This window comes from Dendrobates tinctorius, unplaced genomic scaffold (assembly GCF_039654945.1).
Source record: "Dendrobates tinctorius isolate UK_male_01 unplaced genomic scaffold, ASM3965494v1 ptg000079l, whole genome shotgun sequence".
Lineage (NCBI taxonomy): Eukaryota > Metazoa > Chordata > Amphibia > Anura > Dendrobatidae > Dendrobates > Dendrobates tinctorius.
Window position 1 is genome coordinate 11,966,034 of NW_027361747.1, and position 18,294 is coordinate 11,984,327.

At 40.5% G+C, this 18,294-nt stretch overlaps 1 protein-coding gene across 3 annotated transcripts in view; it reads left to right on the forward strand.

The window, feature by feature from the left end:
* Nucleotides 1-18,294, forward strand: part of LOC141096754 (uncharacterized) — a 243,079-nt gene that overhangs the window by 61,516 nt on the left and 163,269 nt on the right. For all 3 annotated transcript variants that reach the window (XM_073583525.1, XM_073583526.1, XM_073583527.1), the window contains exon 6: nucleotides 565-619. In XM_073583525.1, coding sequence (XP_073439626.1) covers nucleotides 565-619 — 55 coding nt within the window. The remainder of the gene's footprint in view (nucleotides 1-564; nucleotides 620-18,294) is intronic.

Below are 18,294 nucleotides of genomic sequence, written 5' to 3' on the forward strand. Positions count from 1 at the left end.
TTCTATATGAGTTACCACAACAACTAAATAAGTGGGCATCAGATGTAATGGGGTTTGGGGGTTCCCTCTTGAAACGTAATTTTGGGTTTCAGAGACAAATATGCCATAAATGTCTGAGATGGGAATGTTCCTGTGTATTAACTAATAAATTAACTATATGGAATGATGAAATACTTTTATGTAGGTTTGTGTGATGGATTATCTGCTTGCAGACTACTGATGAAGAAGTGACCTGACAGATTCGGGGCACATGTCTGTGCGAGAGGAGGGGTTCATTACCTTCCATGACATGTCTTAGACACACTGTTATTTTATGATGATTAGTCACTAGACAGGAGAAGATATACTCTTTGATTCTGAATTTTCACACGTAAGTTAAAAAAAACTGTGACCCTTGCTTGAGTCTATCCTCAGGAATTAGTCTGAGAATTCCAACATGAAACAGCATGAGAATAAGCGACCTATAAAAGTGCAGAAGACAGGTCTATTGGAACCAGATTAATAGCAGTGAGCGTACTTGTTGAATACATAATATGTTGCTTTACTGTGTGTCTTCCTTTACAGGGGTTAAATTGCTGGCTGCCACACCACTCATCATTGAGCTTTCCCCGAACCTCAGGTTGGTTGTGTGTATTTACCGGGTGTTCAAAGAATTTAGGAGCTGCCTACATCAATACAATTCTAAAATAAAAATAACATTCTGATATGCTTATTAAAGGGGTAGTCCACTACTTAGACAACCCCTGCAGAATCATTATATTTCCGTCCAGTAAAATAAAAATACTTATACTTGGCTCCGGTGCAGTCCAGCGGTGTTGGCACTGGCTTTGACGCGGAACACGTGACATTGTTATGTTACGCGATTCCTGTGGGCCAATCAGTGTCAGCTTCACTGTCCTTTCCTACGAATGTAACTGACACCCGGAGGAAGTGAGAGTTGTGGCTTCTCTGAAGGAGGGGAGAGTAAAGCCAGCGCTGATTGGCTGCAGGGATCGCGTAATATAACAATGTCACTTGATCCTCAGGAGAGCCAGTGCCGACACCACTAGAATGGCACCAACACTGTTGATGAGTATAGGTGTCATTATTTTACCGAGAGGGAAAGTTAGGGACTCAGAAGGTGTTGAACGAGTCATGGACAACCCCTTTAAATTCTTCCATCACCGCTTGGGAAGCCTAGGAGCCTACAGCAAAATGCCAATAAATTTAAGGGACTTTCCAGAATTGCAACCATTTATTTATTTTTTACACTTGATTGCTGCTGCCAATCATTGGCTCCAGCACTGCCTTGTGCTGCACATAAAGGCATTACTGTTCAGGCTACTGATTGACTGTAGTGGTCACATTGTTGGGCTTGGCATCAAAGGAGTAGCAACATGGCAGGGATGGGTGCTTTAAGTATGTCACCGGTTGCAATGACAACCCATCGGCTCGCTGCAATCAATTCATGGAAGGGCAATGGCGTCAGTAGTGACCCCTTCATTCTAGTATAGCACAACTTGCACCAACAGTGTAGTGATGATATGGATGGACATGGGGAGGTTTGTTGCCAGCAAACAGTATCTTTTAGGTCTTATAAGGCATGTGATCAGCTGCCTGAGTGTTTTGCTTGTTTGGTGGCAGATTATAGCCACAAATACCTGGACTTATACGATCTCCTGATGATCACTTTAAGTAAAAAAAAAGCAACCTTACTCTAAAGATGGCAGTTTGCAATCTTCAAAGCATGTCTGTTTTATTAATCCACAAACAGACTTTAATTAGGCTGAATTATTCCCCACCAATTTTATTCCTTTGGTTCTTTTGGATTCTGTTACCCCCTATCGTCAGTTTTGTATCACCTCTGACCATTTTTGCACATATTGTAATATCCACTGATCAACTGATCATTATTTTACATTTTTTTTTTGGTATTTACTTCCCATTACGTTGATTCGCAGCCTGCTGTGTACACATACGCTGCACACACATGCACTGCAAGGCTGTCAATCAATATACCGGGGATTGATTACAGCACAATCACAGTACAGTATAGTGAGTGGTGATTACTGTTCCATACTTTGCCTCATTGGCTGCAAGCGATTGGCTCCTGGGAGAATGGAAGTTCATTTCCTCCCTTTAGCTGCTCCAGTAAGGCAGACATGATTTAAATGCTAATTATCTGCAGATTAACCCTATATCTAAAGGTAGAAAGCCTATCTATACATGACAGGTTTCCTTTAAAGACGCCAAGCTTGTATGGCAGAGAATCCCAATTATCCACAGCCACATGTAAAATCGACACTCATTTATGGATGAAGGAAACCATACATGTGGAAATTACAGCTTCTGAATACAAGTTTGTTTCTTATTGTTAAACTGGTGAGCTCTGATAGGCCAGTGTTCTGCCTTATAAGCTCCCATACATTGATATAAAAATATATATAATAGCAACCTTATACCATAGCAGTGTACCAATGTAACAATTTACATAATGAGCTAAAGAAAAGACCATACTAAATGCAAATGCTATCAATGGATGTTCAGCTATAAATGCCACACAGCAATTATGCCCACACGTGACATTGACACATAAGATATACTCCAATTTTTATACTGCACATACACCTATATAAAAATTCCCCAAACACTGCAGTGGTCACATAACAATGTCAATCAGATCAATGCTCCTGACCTAAACTTGATTGGCCATAAACATGAAGCTCCTTCATCCAATGATTAATAGTTGGAGTGATAATTTATTTATTAAAAGAAGAGTGATTGGGCGCCAATTAATAAATATATGTAACAATGTATTGGGGAACTGGGGAGCTCTGTGAAATGAACAAAAGAACAGGGATTGGAAATCAGGACATGAAATAGGCACACCACAAGTACTTTACGGTGTGCAGCGACAAACTCTATATACAGTGGGTACAGAAAGTATTCAGACCACTTTACATTTTTCACATTGATATAGTGAGAGCCAAAACTTCCCAACTGAAAGCTCACCAAGATCTTGTGTTCTACCCACTTAAAGAAAAGCTACTTAGATCCAGGGGTTCCCAATTTTCCCCCTTTGAGTATTCTCACACCAAGCACTCTGACCACACTATTGCATCTAGCTTCGAGCATCTCTTATATCTGGCAGTATCAATCTCCATCTTGCCATATTATACTCCCCCTGCCCGCCGCCAGTTTATGCGTATTCAGATCTGCTTTTCTGGGCAGGGCTACACAGAAAAGTCACGATCTGCTGTCTTTCTTTTTATAGCTGTTTGCTAGACCTTGTGCTATTGTACCCAGCTGTCAGACGGCTTTGAGCCACGTATCATGGCCCCGCGAGCTACTTATGGCTCCTGATCCACAGGTAAAAGACCCCTGATCTAGGTGATTGTCCTACTGTAGCCCAGTTTAATGCCTTAGATTATCCACAATGAAATTCAGATGTCTTGGGGTGTAGCTTGTTACATGGAGCAAAAAGGATGAGTGTAAAAGTTCAGGTGGATAGGGCTTGAAAGATGTACAGCTAAGAAGAGGAGTTCGTGAGCCAGTGTATTCTGGATGAAGCATGCTTTTTAAGGGCAATGCATAGTTGACGTTGTCATATTTGTTGGTAAAATAGCTTTATATCATCCACTATATATTGTATGCAGAGCAAATCAGATGAAAAGATAGGCCCAGCTTACAGGAATTACAGGCTGGAGTCTGTTAAGACCTGGCGTCAGGCCAGAACTCATTAAGCTCCATTCAACACATTTAATAAAATAGCAGAAGGATGCTCATTAATTTAAGCAAAGGCTCAGGTTATAAATCTTGTTGGCGTTCACATGCAGCATTTTTTTAGCTGGCTTTTATGAAGTAATTCATTTATGTCAAATGGTGTTTGAATGTGCTTTATCAGATGCCTAGAACTATCCAAAATAAATACAAGGATCCTCGCGATGAAAGAAAGGAGTTCACAGTGTGGTTAATAAGATTTTATTCCTTCCTTCTGGAATACAAAAGAACATTTTGGCTTCACTGTGTGGTGTGTAAAAAATTAGCTGTCGATCTACAGAACGTTTTTTATAATTTTTGCATCCACATTCAAGTATTGAAATGCAAAGTTTACATTTATACACAGAACGGAGAACAGCAAGAAAAAAAGGAATGTCAGCTCCTCCACCACCCCATATTCCACAGGACTTCCACCTCACCTGTTGGCTAATCCAGGCAAGCCACAGCCATGATCAGAAAAGCTGTAACTTTGCACATGCGTCATTTGATCTTAAATTGTGACATGATTACAATTAAGACCTAACTGTCGAAACGCATCAACAATTTGTTGCTATATGGTCAAGCTGATGTTTTAATGCATTTTAAATAAAGGAAATTATATTTTAATCAGAAGTTCCAGCTTTTCTCCTGGAGTTGGTTGAACAATAGCGACTTTTATACCTTTGTTTGTTACAGTTAAGGTTAGAATCTCATTGTTACTTGATCTGAACTCGGCTGCATCTGGATCTGTTTTTATAAAAATCGGGTACAAATTACACCACTATGTAATGACTTGCAAACAGAAGACAGAGGTCCCCAGCGTCTATACCCTTGTATTTTTAAGTCATTAGTCTATTCCATAATGCACAAAATTTGGACTTGCCTTTATATTCAGTTCTAGATACCTAAGGCATGATTCTGATAAATTTCGCACTCCCACCAGATTACTACATCCAGAAGTACTTTTTTTAAAGCGTTTGGGCAACATTGAAATTTTTTTTCCAAGCTATGGACTTTTTGAAAATAACAAATGGAGGTTTGCTCCCCCTCCATCACCCCGTAAATCCAGCACAGTCTACACCAGCTCAAAAAACAATGTCTACACAGATGTCACAGGACTTCTGAAGCTTGTGATTAACTGCAGCAATCAGGTGACTAGAAGAGGGCATCATCATGGAAACATTAGACAATGCTTCTATAGCTGGAGCAAACCTCAAGATAATGCATCCATGCCTCGGAAAAAAAAATTACAGACAAATCCTTTAATGGCCACAGATCACCAACTTTCCCTTAGGTCGGTTTCACACGTCCTAATATTTCCAGTACCGGAAAAACCGGTACCGGAGATATCAGAGTCCATGTGTCCGTGTGTGTACTACGTGCGGCACACGTGTGACCATATGGACAGTCGCCGGGGAAGTAGCGCTACTGTAAGCCGCTGTCCCCCAGTGGCTGGTGCTGAAGCCGGCTGTCATCCATTCTCCCCTGCTCTGCCACGATCAGCGTGAGCAGAGGAGAATGAATGAAAAACTGACCTGCTGTGACCTCAGGACTGTCGGAGAATGCAAGTGATGAGGTTACTGTATCAGAGCGTCAACCGGCATGACCTCATCACTTGCATTCTCCAATATTCCAGAGGTCACAGCAGGTCAGTTTTTATTCACTCATTCTCCCCTGCATGCCGTCAAAGCAGCAGAGAATGGATGACAGCTGCTTTCATCACCTGCTGCCGGGGAACAGCGGCTTACAGTAGCGCTACTTCCCCGACGGCCTCCCGTGTACACGGAGGACAGTGCACGTATGAGGCACGTTTTGCGGTCTGTGTGTCTGGGTTAAAATGGACATGTGTGTCTGCGTGTTTTGCACATGGACACACGGTTCATGAAAACAAACTGACATGTGCATAGACCCATTCATTTGCATGGGTCTAAGTGTGTCAGTGTCTCCTGTACATGAGAAAACTGTCACCACCCATGCCAAAGACACTGACATGTGAAACTGACCTTAGACGCTGCCACTTCGATTACTTTTATAATAAGAATGAGGACATGTCCTCCAATAGTGACATTCTACAACTTTGTTTCACTAAAGAATTATACTCGCAGAGGTACATTATAAGGGCTCATACTCAATTGCGAGAAATATGGACGAGTGCAATCAGTTAAAAAACGGATTGCGATGGGGGCGTGGCTTGAGCTCTGCTGGTGGAGGATGCAGGGGCTCTGAGCTCCCACTCTTTGATGCGACCTAGAAAGCACACAAGAAGCTCTTTTATCAAGAATTTTATCTGGCTTTATTCCCTAATCCGGACTGAACATTCTGGTTGAACTGGGATAAAGACATCAGAAGTTACAGCCTCTCAGAAGCTGCAGCTGAAGCTGTGAGGTGAAAGGCGGAAGAATACACTGCCACACAGCTTCTGAAAAGAACCAGCCTCAGCCCTAATCCACTGGCTCACCCTGAAAGGTATTTCAATAGAGACTCTCTTTGGGGTGGAATAACTCATAAGGGGCATATTACTACATCACCCTGTATCAGCCCAAGAAACTTTTGCAAAGCTAAGAAATTTAGATTGGTGTACAGCAAAGACACAGCAAGCCTGTAAGCAAGCCAGATACTATAGGCCTAATAACACTAGTGTTAAGCAGCAGACCATCATAACTGTACCTCTGTATACACCTGAATTCTGCACGGTGGTAGGATATATAAATGGTAGTCTTTAACCAGATATAAACGCCCTTTGCCAATTAAATTCCCTCTCCGCACAACAGACCAATACAAATCAGCATACTCAAACAGAAGAGCACCCGTATTATCTGTGTTTATGAGTTTCTATATTTTCTTGCTGAACCCTGTGTTAGAAACCTAAAGAGACACGCATAACATAAGGTTATCCACCTCCATCACTGCACCCAATGTGTCTGCAGAGGGGCACAGACCATCTAAACTTTTGCATAAATAAGTAAACACAGAAGACATACTCATAACGTCTAGTGTGTGCGCAGCACCTTATATTGCACTCCAAGGATAACAGCAAACACTATTGGTACTTTTGACTAATTTCCTCAGCAAATTTATTGTCAAAGCCAATCTGAAAAGCTTAACCCGCAGTCAATGGTTGTACACCAAGAGGTGGATAAATCCAATTGTGAGAGAGACAAAAGACAATACTTGAGCCACATCTTGCCTGCCTACATAAACTTCTGCCAAATACCCACAATAATAGCACACAGGCAGCTGGAAACAAGGAGAAACTGTTGGAAATATATAGCAAAACCTTTTGCTGCCACTTACAGTCTCTTATAAAAACAGAGGTTTTGCATCCTCTTTTTCTCTTATCTTACAACAAACAATTCCAGACTAAATACCTACCATCTGCATGACCTAAACCTTTGCTCCCGGTGTTGTGATATTAAACCAGCCCACAAAATGGGAAAAACTACCAAAATTCAACCCGATGAGTTGAACAAAACTCAAAAAACTCCCAAAAAAACCCAAAACGAGACCAAAAACAAAAAACGCCCCTCTGCAGAATCTTCTCAGGATTGCAGACCCCTCTGCTCTATGCAAAAAATGAAGTTTGATGCAGCCTTACCTAGCCAATGGTCAGATAGTGAAGAAGACACTGACTCAATACAAAACAACCTAGATATAAAAGATTACATCAAGGCTCTACCCACAACTGAATGTATAAAAAACTTATTCAAAGATTTCACGCAAACAATTAAAGAAGAGATCGCAGATATTAGAAATGATGTCAAAACTGCCCACGACAGAGCGTAGAAACTGGCGACCAACACTGAACAGATCGTGGCACATGCCGAAAAAGTCACAGAAACTCTGGTAGAAAATCAAAAGCAAATGTTCCTGCAGAGAATACATATAGACGACCTAGAAAACAGATCGCGACGGAACAACTTAAGAATTAGAGGCCTGCCAGAATCGATTCCAGATAAAGACATCTTCAAAACTCTGTCCGTAATATTCAACAAAATCATTGACAAAGATAGTGGACCGCAGGGCAGTGGGGTACTCGGTACCGGGACGGTATCTCAGAGGGAAGTATCACAGTAGTGGTGACCCGGTCTTTGTCCCTGGGTGTCCATGTAAAAGGGGTTAAGAGTGGCTGGTTAAAGTTTATAAGTGGATGATTCGTGATGCCACCTGTGGTGTTCGACAATGAAGGTGTTAAGCCGACGCTGCAGACAGATCCTCTGGGACAGATGGTGTGGTGCAGAAATGATGGTGTAGCCCTCCACAGGCAGGGCTGTAGTCCCAGGGCAGAGTAGATGAAAAGGATAGGTGTTGAGGAAGAGGGTATAGTGTTTGGCACAGAAATGTAGCAGTGCTGGAGAGTTTGCAGGAAGAAGGCAAGGACACAATAGGATGCAGTTTCTTTTACCTTTACATTGCTTGGTAAATGCAGTCCAGAATTCCAGATTACAGATGGAACAGAGGCTGGCCGGCCTGGAAGCAACTTAGGAATCTCTCTATCAGACTCGTTGTGTAGTCTCCTTTCTAGCGCTTATTTTAGGTACTTGCAGTACTGTGTTACACTGAAGTTCCACTTGCTTGTTCTCAATTAAAATTCCCTCATATGGTAGACAGCTGTAGCCTTCTTCTTCTTCTGACTCACTCATTGCTGTTGTGCCTCCGAGTCTTATATGGGAACAGAGCATTTACAGCTTCCTATTCCTCCGGTTTCTGTTGCAGGAACATCAGTATCCATGCAACCTTGGAGACCGGGCTCCAGATCATGCGCTATAGCTAGGAGTGAGCTATGAACTCTGCTCAATCTTCCAGCTCCTGTCCTCAATGTCCACACACGTTGCCCTCCTCACATAAACTAACTAATTTCCCCTTCCTGGCCCCCAGAGAGCAGCTCTTCCCCCAGATTGGTTCAGAGCTCCCTCTGCTGACCTGAAGTGGGAACTGTGCTGTGTGTTGTATTTTACTGACAGAGAGACCCTTCATTGCTTCCAAGCATAACATCACACTCCCTAGGAGGAAGGTAATGCCACTGTGGCGACCATACTCCTGGGGGCGCCACATTAGCAACAATGATCTTGGTATAGAAAGAGCTCATAGGGTCTACCAACCAAAGCCACTAGGTCCAGAAAGACCAAGAGATATTCTGTGTTGTTTTCAAAGCTTCAAAATAAAGGAAGAAATTTATCAAAAGGCGAGAGACAAGAAAAAAATTGAATTCAATGAAAATGAGATTCAAATATTCCAAGATCTTACAAAACTGACTCTGGATTTAAGAAGACAACTTCAACCGTTAACACGAGCGATAAGAAGCAAAAGCATTGTCTACAGATGGCTCTTTCCATTCGGCCTGACAATGCCCTTAAACAATAAGACTTTGATAGTCAGAACCCCTGATGATCTGCCGTTCGTACTCAAGAAGCTGGATCTCACAGAACTCCACATTCCAGATTGGACAACAGCGGAAGAATTCCTTAATCTGCCACCTCTCCCAAACCTGGAAAAATGGTCCACAGTAACCCCTTCTAAGCCGAAAAAGAAAAGACTAAACGGAAATCCTAAAAAAACACCCAATAGAGACAGGAGAGAGGAAGATGAAATGGGCTGACGTGTCGAATCCATACGAACACATTGACTTATGCAATAGTTAGAGACCCCTACTGGGTATTTGACTTTGGTCTTCTTTCTCCGCCCTCCTTAGTTCAAATGTTATATAGTATGTTTTAAAAATGTTTCTTTGGTTAGTTCTCCTTCCTTAGAATACCTGAGTAGTCGTGCCTCTTCTTTCTCTCTCGCTTCCTCCTCTTCTTCCGATGGGGTGGGGAGTAGAGGGATAGTGGGGTATATCGTTAGCTACCTTTATTATAATACTTTCACAGGTATATTTTAGTTCATGTGTCTAGGCTTCAAGAGATCATATTACATCCATGACTATACCCGCTTAAATAAGACTCACCGGAAGTCTACTGTCCTGAACTACAAATAGTCAATCATACCCTTATTTCAATCTAAGCTACATACATTCCTAGGTCCATGCCCCCACGGGTCTAGGTAGTAATTCATTGCAATTATACCTGGCTGAGTTAGCAATTGCTATCCATACCTTAGCCAGTTACAAAAATTCCTTTAGTTACAATTTTTTGATCCATGAGCTGGTTGCTCGGGATCTGTAACAAACCCCCATTGTTTGTTTTTTTCCTACACAATCCCACCCTACTCCCCAGTCCTGCTAAAAAATGTAAACCACATTACATAGTGCCTTTCTTAAAATTTAAATGACCAATTTAAATATTGCTACTTTTAACGTAAAGGGAATCAACATCCCACAAAAAAGGTCGCAAATTCTATACTACCTGGGGAAAAATAAAATATATATTGCATTTCTCCAAGAAACACACTTTAAGCATACGTACACACCTGTCACCTAGAATAAAACTTTCACTAGATGGTTTAACACCAACTCTCTGATAAAAAAAAATAAAGCTGTATCCATAATTATAAACAAGAGAGTCCCCTTTGTACTTCAAAACGCCATATATGATACAGATGGGAGATATATATTTTTAAAGTGTACAATTTATAATGAAACATTTTCTTTACTCAACATATATTCTCCCAACAGCAACCACCGCCCCTTCTTCAAGAAGATATTCGACACTCTAGATAACTTCGTTGATGGACAAATAATATTAGGAGGCGACTTCAATTTGCCGTTACATCCCCCGTTAGACACCTCAGATAATCACTCCACAGTCCCAATTAAAACAATGAAATACATCAAACAATCATTATCATCCAGGCTACTGATAGATGCTTGGAGAACCATACATCCTTCCACCAGAAATTATTACTTTTTCTCCCCAGTTCATAAAAAATATTCAAGAATTGACAACTTATTCCTCCCTCACCAACTGTTAAATACCATCAGCAAAACTTCTTACGACATAATCCTCTTTTCTGACCACGCCCCTCTATTCCTTGAAACAAATATTGTACCACGTAAAAAAGGACCCCTAAATTGGAAACTTAACAATAACCTAATTAAGAACAGCATTTCACATGAATATATAGCAACAGGCATTAAAAACTTCTTCACGGAAAATTGCCCACACGACAAGTGTAATTCAAACATCTGGGAGGCTCACAAGGCAGTAATTAGGGGACTCCTTATTGAATTAGGCTCCAGATCAAAGAAAGAAAAAGAAAAGGAGATACTTCTAAAACTATCCCAAATGAAAAACTAGAAGAAACACATAAATTAACACAGCTATCTTTGTTAGAGAAAGATCTCTACTACTTAAGAATTGAACTAAAAGCCCTGATAAACCAGAAATATGAGAAATTTCTCACATATTCTCGTTTCAGAAACTATTGGTCAGCAAATAAATGCGGTAAAAACCTAGCAAATTCTATTAAAAAGCAAATTAACTCTACACACATACTTAAAATTAAAAACAACAAAGATCAGATGATTTATAAAACGGAAGATATTGCTAAAACTTTTTCGGACTTTTATTCAAACCTATATAATTTGAACACTAAACATATATCCTCCGAAGATAAGACCACCAAAATCCAGACCTACAGTATTTAAAAGTTCCCACGTTACGGATCCCCAAATCCATTTCCTAAACAGCCCCATAATTAAGGAGGAAGTAGAGGAGGCGATAAACCGGTGCCCTGGGGGGAAAAGCCCAGGCCCGGACGGATTTTCAATTGAATATTATAAATATTTTAAAACTGATCTAATCAATCATCTGACAGATTATTTTAACCAAATTAACAAACTTAACAAGTTCAAGAAAGAATCCCTACAAGCCCATATTAGCCTCATACCAAAAGAAGGGAAAGACCCTACTTCATGCAACAGTTACAGACCTATATCCCTTATAAATAATGACATAAAACTATACGCAAAAATATTAGCCAATCGGATGCAAAAAATACTCCCAGGACTGATATAAGCCGGAACAAATTGGTTTATCAAAGGAAGAGAAGCCAAAGATTACGTTATAAGTGCAGTTAATGCGATCCATTTTGCAAAACAAAACAATATCCAAATGTCGATTCTCTCCACAGATGCGGAGAAAGCATTCAACCGCGTTGATTGGCATTTCATGGAGCACACACTTATAAAATTTGGCTTACCTCCATGCTTTATAGATAAAGTTTTGGCCTTATACACAGCTCCCTCAGCGAAAATTAAAATAAACAATGTTATCCACTAGCTTTGATATAAAAAACGGCACAAGACAAGGTTGCCCCCTATCGCCCCTTCTGTTCATCCTTTCAATTGAGACATTTCTACAAAAAATTAGACAGTCTCCTATGATTACAGGATTGAAAACTGGCCCAATAGAACATAAATGTGCAGCTTATGCAGACGATATACTTTTCTTTTTGGTAAATCCAAATAATTCCATTCAAACTCTGCTCACAGAGCTGCAACACTTCAACTCAATGTCTAACTTTAAAATAAATTTCTCTAAATCGAATCTGTTACATATATCTCTGTCACCTGAAAACAGGAAGATACTCTCAACACTTTCTCCATTTAAAGATTGCTCATTCATCACCTATTTGGGAACTAAAATCAGCAATTCGTCCTCTCACCTTTATGATCTAAACTTCAAACCACTACTACAAACAATCAAAACCTCAATCTCCATTCCGGTCTCATGGTTTGGTAGAGTCAACTTAATAAAAATGATCATTCTCTCTAAAATTCTATACCTTCTTCAAACACTGCCGATAGACATCCTCCAAAAACTAAAACGTCTGATCTCAAAATTTATCTGTGCAGACAAAAGTCATAGAGTCAACCATCAAACGCTGATAAAACCTTGAAACAGAGGGGGGTTGGGATTACCTGATTTTGAAAAATACAGATTAGTGAGTCATATAGCCAGAGTAATTGACTTACGCTCTCCCTCTTCCACGAAACTTTGGGTTCTACTGGAATTACATAACCTTAATGGAGATTTCTCACACTATTTATGGCCTACCTCATTTAATAGATTCAAATATAACAATATCAAAAACCCTTATACCAACATAAGCCTCAGATTATGGCACAAAGCCAATAAAAACAAAAATTTAATTCCAAACATATGCCAAACACTTCAATTTTGCATCTGATCCTCAACAGATAGAGGACTCTCAAAAAAAAAATTCTTGTCCTCAATCTCCCACGTAGACATGCCAATAGATTCTTTTGTCCATAAGAACAAGTATAAGAACAAAGAAAAAATTTGCTCTCTTACGAAAAACCTGCATTTGAACGACGCTGAAATAGAGTTACTGCAAGAGGTAATCAAACTTAATCTCCCTAATATCTCTGCTCCACAACCAATCCTGCCATTCCTTAAACTGTTTATAAACACAAAAGGTAACGGGAAAATAATAGCTACAATCAATAGAAATTTAGCCAAAACAGATGATATTCCAGATTTTATTAAAATATGGGAATTAGAGCTAAAGAAACAATTCCACACTGAGGAAATACACACAATATTTAAAAATACTCATTGGCTATCTTATTCCTTGAAATTTCAAGAACTCAATTACAAAATTATCTCAAGATGGTATAGAACTCTGGATATACTAAGTAAAATGAACAGTTCTATCTCTCCTCTATGCTGGAGATGCAACGGAGAAAGAGGTACCCCAACACACATTTGGCTAGAGTGCTCAAAAATCAAACAATTTTGGGTAAATATTAAAGCATTTATTAAAAAGCTCCTTAATATAGACATAGCAATAACACCCGTCTTTATTCTTCTCGACTTGGACCCCTCCAATAAATTGCTAAGCAGGAAATCACTAATTCCTCACTTGATCAATGCCGCTAAAATAACCATTGCACGACACTGGAATGAAGTTGAAACCCCTTCACGTAAAGAATGGTTAAAAGAAGTGAATCAAATAGGCATATATGAAAAACTTAAACTATCTAATTTCAAAAACTCAAAAATTGACTCCTGGACATGGTGGCTAATTAGTTCAGAAAAGCCACCAGAAGGAAATTCATAACCCTTTACAATCCTATTATTTCCTGGAAAGACTGCACTCTCAAACCTCTTATTCAGCATTATCATTTTAAGCAGGACACTCTGAAACCCTTAACCCCACCCTCCAACTTTCCCCAAGTGTCAACTTCCACCCGCCCACCTCTATATTAGTTAGTGAACTTTGTTTATTTTCTGAATACATTTGGCCATGCAAATAGTAACTTGTTCTACATGACATGGAAAAAATGCTATGTATTCTTTTTGTTATGCTTTTTTCCAGATTGTTAAAAATTTCTTAAATAAAGAATTTATAAAAAAAAAAAAAACGATGTTATTCAATGTGTGACATCTCATCTGCGATTTTTTTCTCAGCTGAAATCGGACTGAGAAAAAAGTCACAGCATGCTGCGTATTGCTGTGTATCTTGGATGAGACTCACCAATGTAAGTCAATGGGTGTGAGAAAAATATCCCACAGCACTCGCACCATGCAAGTGCTGTCTGATTTTTACGCACCTGTGTCCATTGAAAAGCTGACAATTCATGTCCGGCTACAGTAAAATCACACTAACAGCTCACAAAACAATACATATATACACATAGAATACATATATATATATATATATATATATATATATATATATATATATATATATATATATATATATATATATAGGAATACAAGAGAATTGTGATCCAGCAAAAAGATGAAAGTTCACCAGAATTATAAAATCTTCTTCTTTATTTATCCATCAATTCATAAAAAATAGATGAGGAACTCCAAACAATTGGTAACATTCCAGCAAGGATATTTTTTTTTTTTTTTTTTATAGATAGAGTGCTTACATTAGTTTCTAAAGATTATATCTCTATCTTAAACCTACTCCAATATATTATTCTTTTGAGAGTCATATTTGTGATGGTCTCTGATACTTAGATCGCGCCTACTACATGATGCATTTTTTCATATTTGTTTATATAAAAATTTCTTTATTTTTGCGGCAGTTATTCCATATCACTGTTGATTTATTACTTAATGTTTATATCATTGGTCTATGTATAAAATATGTTCAATATATGTATTTTTCCAGCAATATTTTTGAACTGAGTTTCAACCATTTACTCAGGTGTTTTTAACTGGTTTGTTTCACTGCTTTTAATTAAGGGTCATTTGAATATGTTTCACAAAGGAGGATATATTGCCAGTGTTGGAGCTCAGTTCAAATAGGACCGTGAAGAAGGCACATAGTGCTGAAACATGTAAAGTCCCTTGCTGGAATGTTACCAATTGTTTGGAGTTCCTCATCTATTTTTTATGAATTGATGGATAAATAAAGAAGAAGATTTTATAATTCTGGTGAACTTTCATCTTTTTGCTGGATCCCAATTCTCTTGTATTCCTAATTGTTTGGGCACACTCCCTGCCTGGATCCGTGCAGAATATAAGGTGAACACCGACTATTGCATTAAGAGGAACTCCTTTATGGTGAGCTGGCTATATGTTTTTTACATTGTTTGAATATATATATATATATATATATATATATACACATGTCAGTGACACACACATAATGTTAAGGGCTGGCGGAACGCACCAAATAATATAATGATAGTAGGTGCGTTCGCAGCCCGGGGTCCACCATGCAGAGGTGGTAAACTGCTGCTTAGTAATGGCGGATATATATAGCGGGATACAAAGGTCATACGCGGGTTAACGTCACCCGGTGAACAGGAGTGGTCTCTGTTACGTCACAGAACCGCAGTACCGCAAAACTTAAACGCCGGAGTCTGTTAGCACTCACAGAGCTCAGCAAGGGGTCGCTCAGAATGTGGTCATGGAACTCTGCCCCAAGGACACGGGGTCAGAGTCCCTCTAGACCTTCTGAGCACGTGGCGTCGCACCTGCGGACACCACTATAGTCCCTGACCTTGGAGAAATGTCGAGCACGTGCACCATGGTGAGTAGAGCCAGCGGTGGACACTGATTCTATTCTCTGACTCAGCCTCTACCTACACCTAGACTTGGGCGCTTGACAGGCTAGGCTGTTATGAATGAGTCACCGAAGGAGGAAAAAACAAAAATACAAGCTAAGTCCAGAAAACCGGAGAGGTTGGTAGCTATCGGATTGCAGACCCCTGATCCTATCCACAACAACTAACAGTAGCCGTTGGGGGTTCCTACGATGCCCTAGACCCCTCGATCACAGCTGGAGAACTAAATAGGCCTAAAGAAAGAAAGGGGAAATCTAAACTGCCCCAGAGCAGACCCCAAAGCAATAGGCAGCCCCCAACATATAATGACAGTGAAGCAAGATGAAAACACTAACACAGATAGAAAGATAGGTTGAGCAAACGATGGGGCCAAAGCTAACTAAAAAGGACAGGATAGAAAAGCTGCTGTCTGCAATCCGTAAAAAACCCTACCAAAAAATGTCCCAACCGTCTGATAGGAAAAACAGGCCCTGAAGTCGCTAGGACTTCAAAAAGACTATATCAGCACTCAGGTAAATTCTGAAGACAGAGCAAAGAGACAAACTGATCAGAGACAAAAATGGAACTCAGCACACCCCCGACCGGGGATGGCTGAACTCCAAAAAACAAGGTAAACAAAACAAAACTAATAAGTTCAATAGCAGAGCAAAAACTTATCTTTGGGAAGCAGAAATCAGACTGGTCTCCCAGAATCCAGCAGAGAAATCACCAGCGACTCAGAAGAGCGTCGGCTGCCTTATATCCAGTCAGAATTTCCTGTTACCCAGTCATCATCTACCAGATCAGGTGTTTGGTAATCAGCCTCACTACCTTCCTTCACCAGAAGAGGGAGTTCATCAGACATCGATGGTGAAGGGGAAAATGAACTCACAACAGTACCTCCCCCTTGAGGAGGGGTCACCGAACCCTCATCCACGCCACCAGGGCGATCAGGATGGGCCTGATGAAAGGCACGAACCAATCTTTCGGCATGACCCAAGAATTATCCTCCTGGCCATAACCCTTCCATTTAACCAAATACTGGAGTCTCCGTCTAGCCAGGCGAGAATCCAGTATCTTCTCAACCTCATATTCCACATTACCTTCAACCAATACCGGGTCAGGAGGTGCCACCACAGGAACTACTGGCTCAACAAACCTCTTTAACAGAGACTTATGAAACACGTTATGGATCTTAAATGTAACAGGAAAAGCCAATCGAAAAGAGACTGGATTAAGAATCTCCAAAATCTTGTAAGGTCCAATAAATCTAGGTTTAAACTTTGGAGAAGCCACCTTGATAGCGATATTCTTTGATGACAACCAAACCATATCACCCACCTTAAACTGGGGACCAATGGTCCTATGCTGGTTGGAAAACCGCTGGGCCTTTTCCTGGGAGAGAGACAACTTATCCACCACTTGGTCCCAGATCTGGTGCATTCTCTCCACCACAGTGTCAACACCTGGGCAGGCAGAAGGCTCCACCTGCCCTGAAGAGAATCGAGGATGAAACCCAAAGTTACAAAAAAAAGGTGACATCAAAGTGGCAGAACTAGCTCTATTATTTAAAGCAAAGTCAGCCAAGGGCAAAAATGAAACCCAATCATCCTGATCAGCAGAAATAAAACATCTCAAATACGACTCCAAAGTCTGGTTTGTCCTCTCCGTCTGCCCATTGGTCTGAGGGTGAAATGCAGAGGAGAAGGACAACTGAATTCCCAGCTTGTAACAGAAAGTCCTCCAAAATCTAGACACAAACTGAACTCCTCTGTCAGATACAATGTTCTCAGGAATCCCGTGCAAGCGAACCACCTGTTGCAAAAACAAGGGCACCAACTCTGAGGAAGATGGCAACTTAGGGAGTGGTACAAGATGGACCATCTTAGAGAATCTATCACAAATCACCCAAATAACAGTCATTCTCTGAGAGACAGGCATATCAGAGATAAAATCCATTGAAATATGGGTCCATGGCCTCCTGGGCACCGGCAAAGGCATCAACAACCCACTAGAGCGAGAACAAGGTTTAGACCGAGAGCAAGTCCCACAGGACTGCAGAAAATTCCTGACATCACGAGACAAGGCGGGCCACCAAAAAGACCGACTCACCAAATCTCTAGTACCAAAAATACCTGGATGACCAGCCAATGCAGAGCAATGAACTTCAGACATCACTCTTCCTCCACTGGTCAGGAACATACAATTTTCCAATGGGACAACGCTCAGGTTTGTCCTCCTGATACTCTTCCAGAGCACGTCTCAAATCGGGCGAGATGGCAGAAAGAACTACCCCCTCACCTAAGATGGTAGCAGGCTTGGTCACAACAGGAGAATCAGCAAAGAAACTCCAAGAGAGGGCGTCTGCCTTGACATTCTTAGTGCCCGGAAGAAAAGAGACCACAAAATCAAAACGTGTGAAAAACAAGGCCCACCTAGCCTGTCTAGGATTCAAGCGTTTGGCCGACTCCAGGTAAATCAAATTCTTGTGGTCAGTAAGGACCAAGACTTGATGTTTAGCTCCCTCCAACCAATGTCTCCACTCCTCAAATGCCCATTTCATGGCTAACAGTTCCCGATTCCCCACA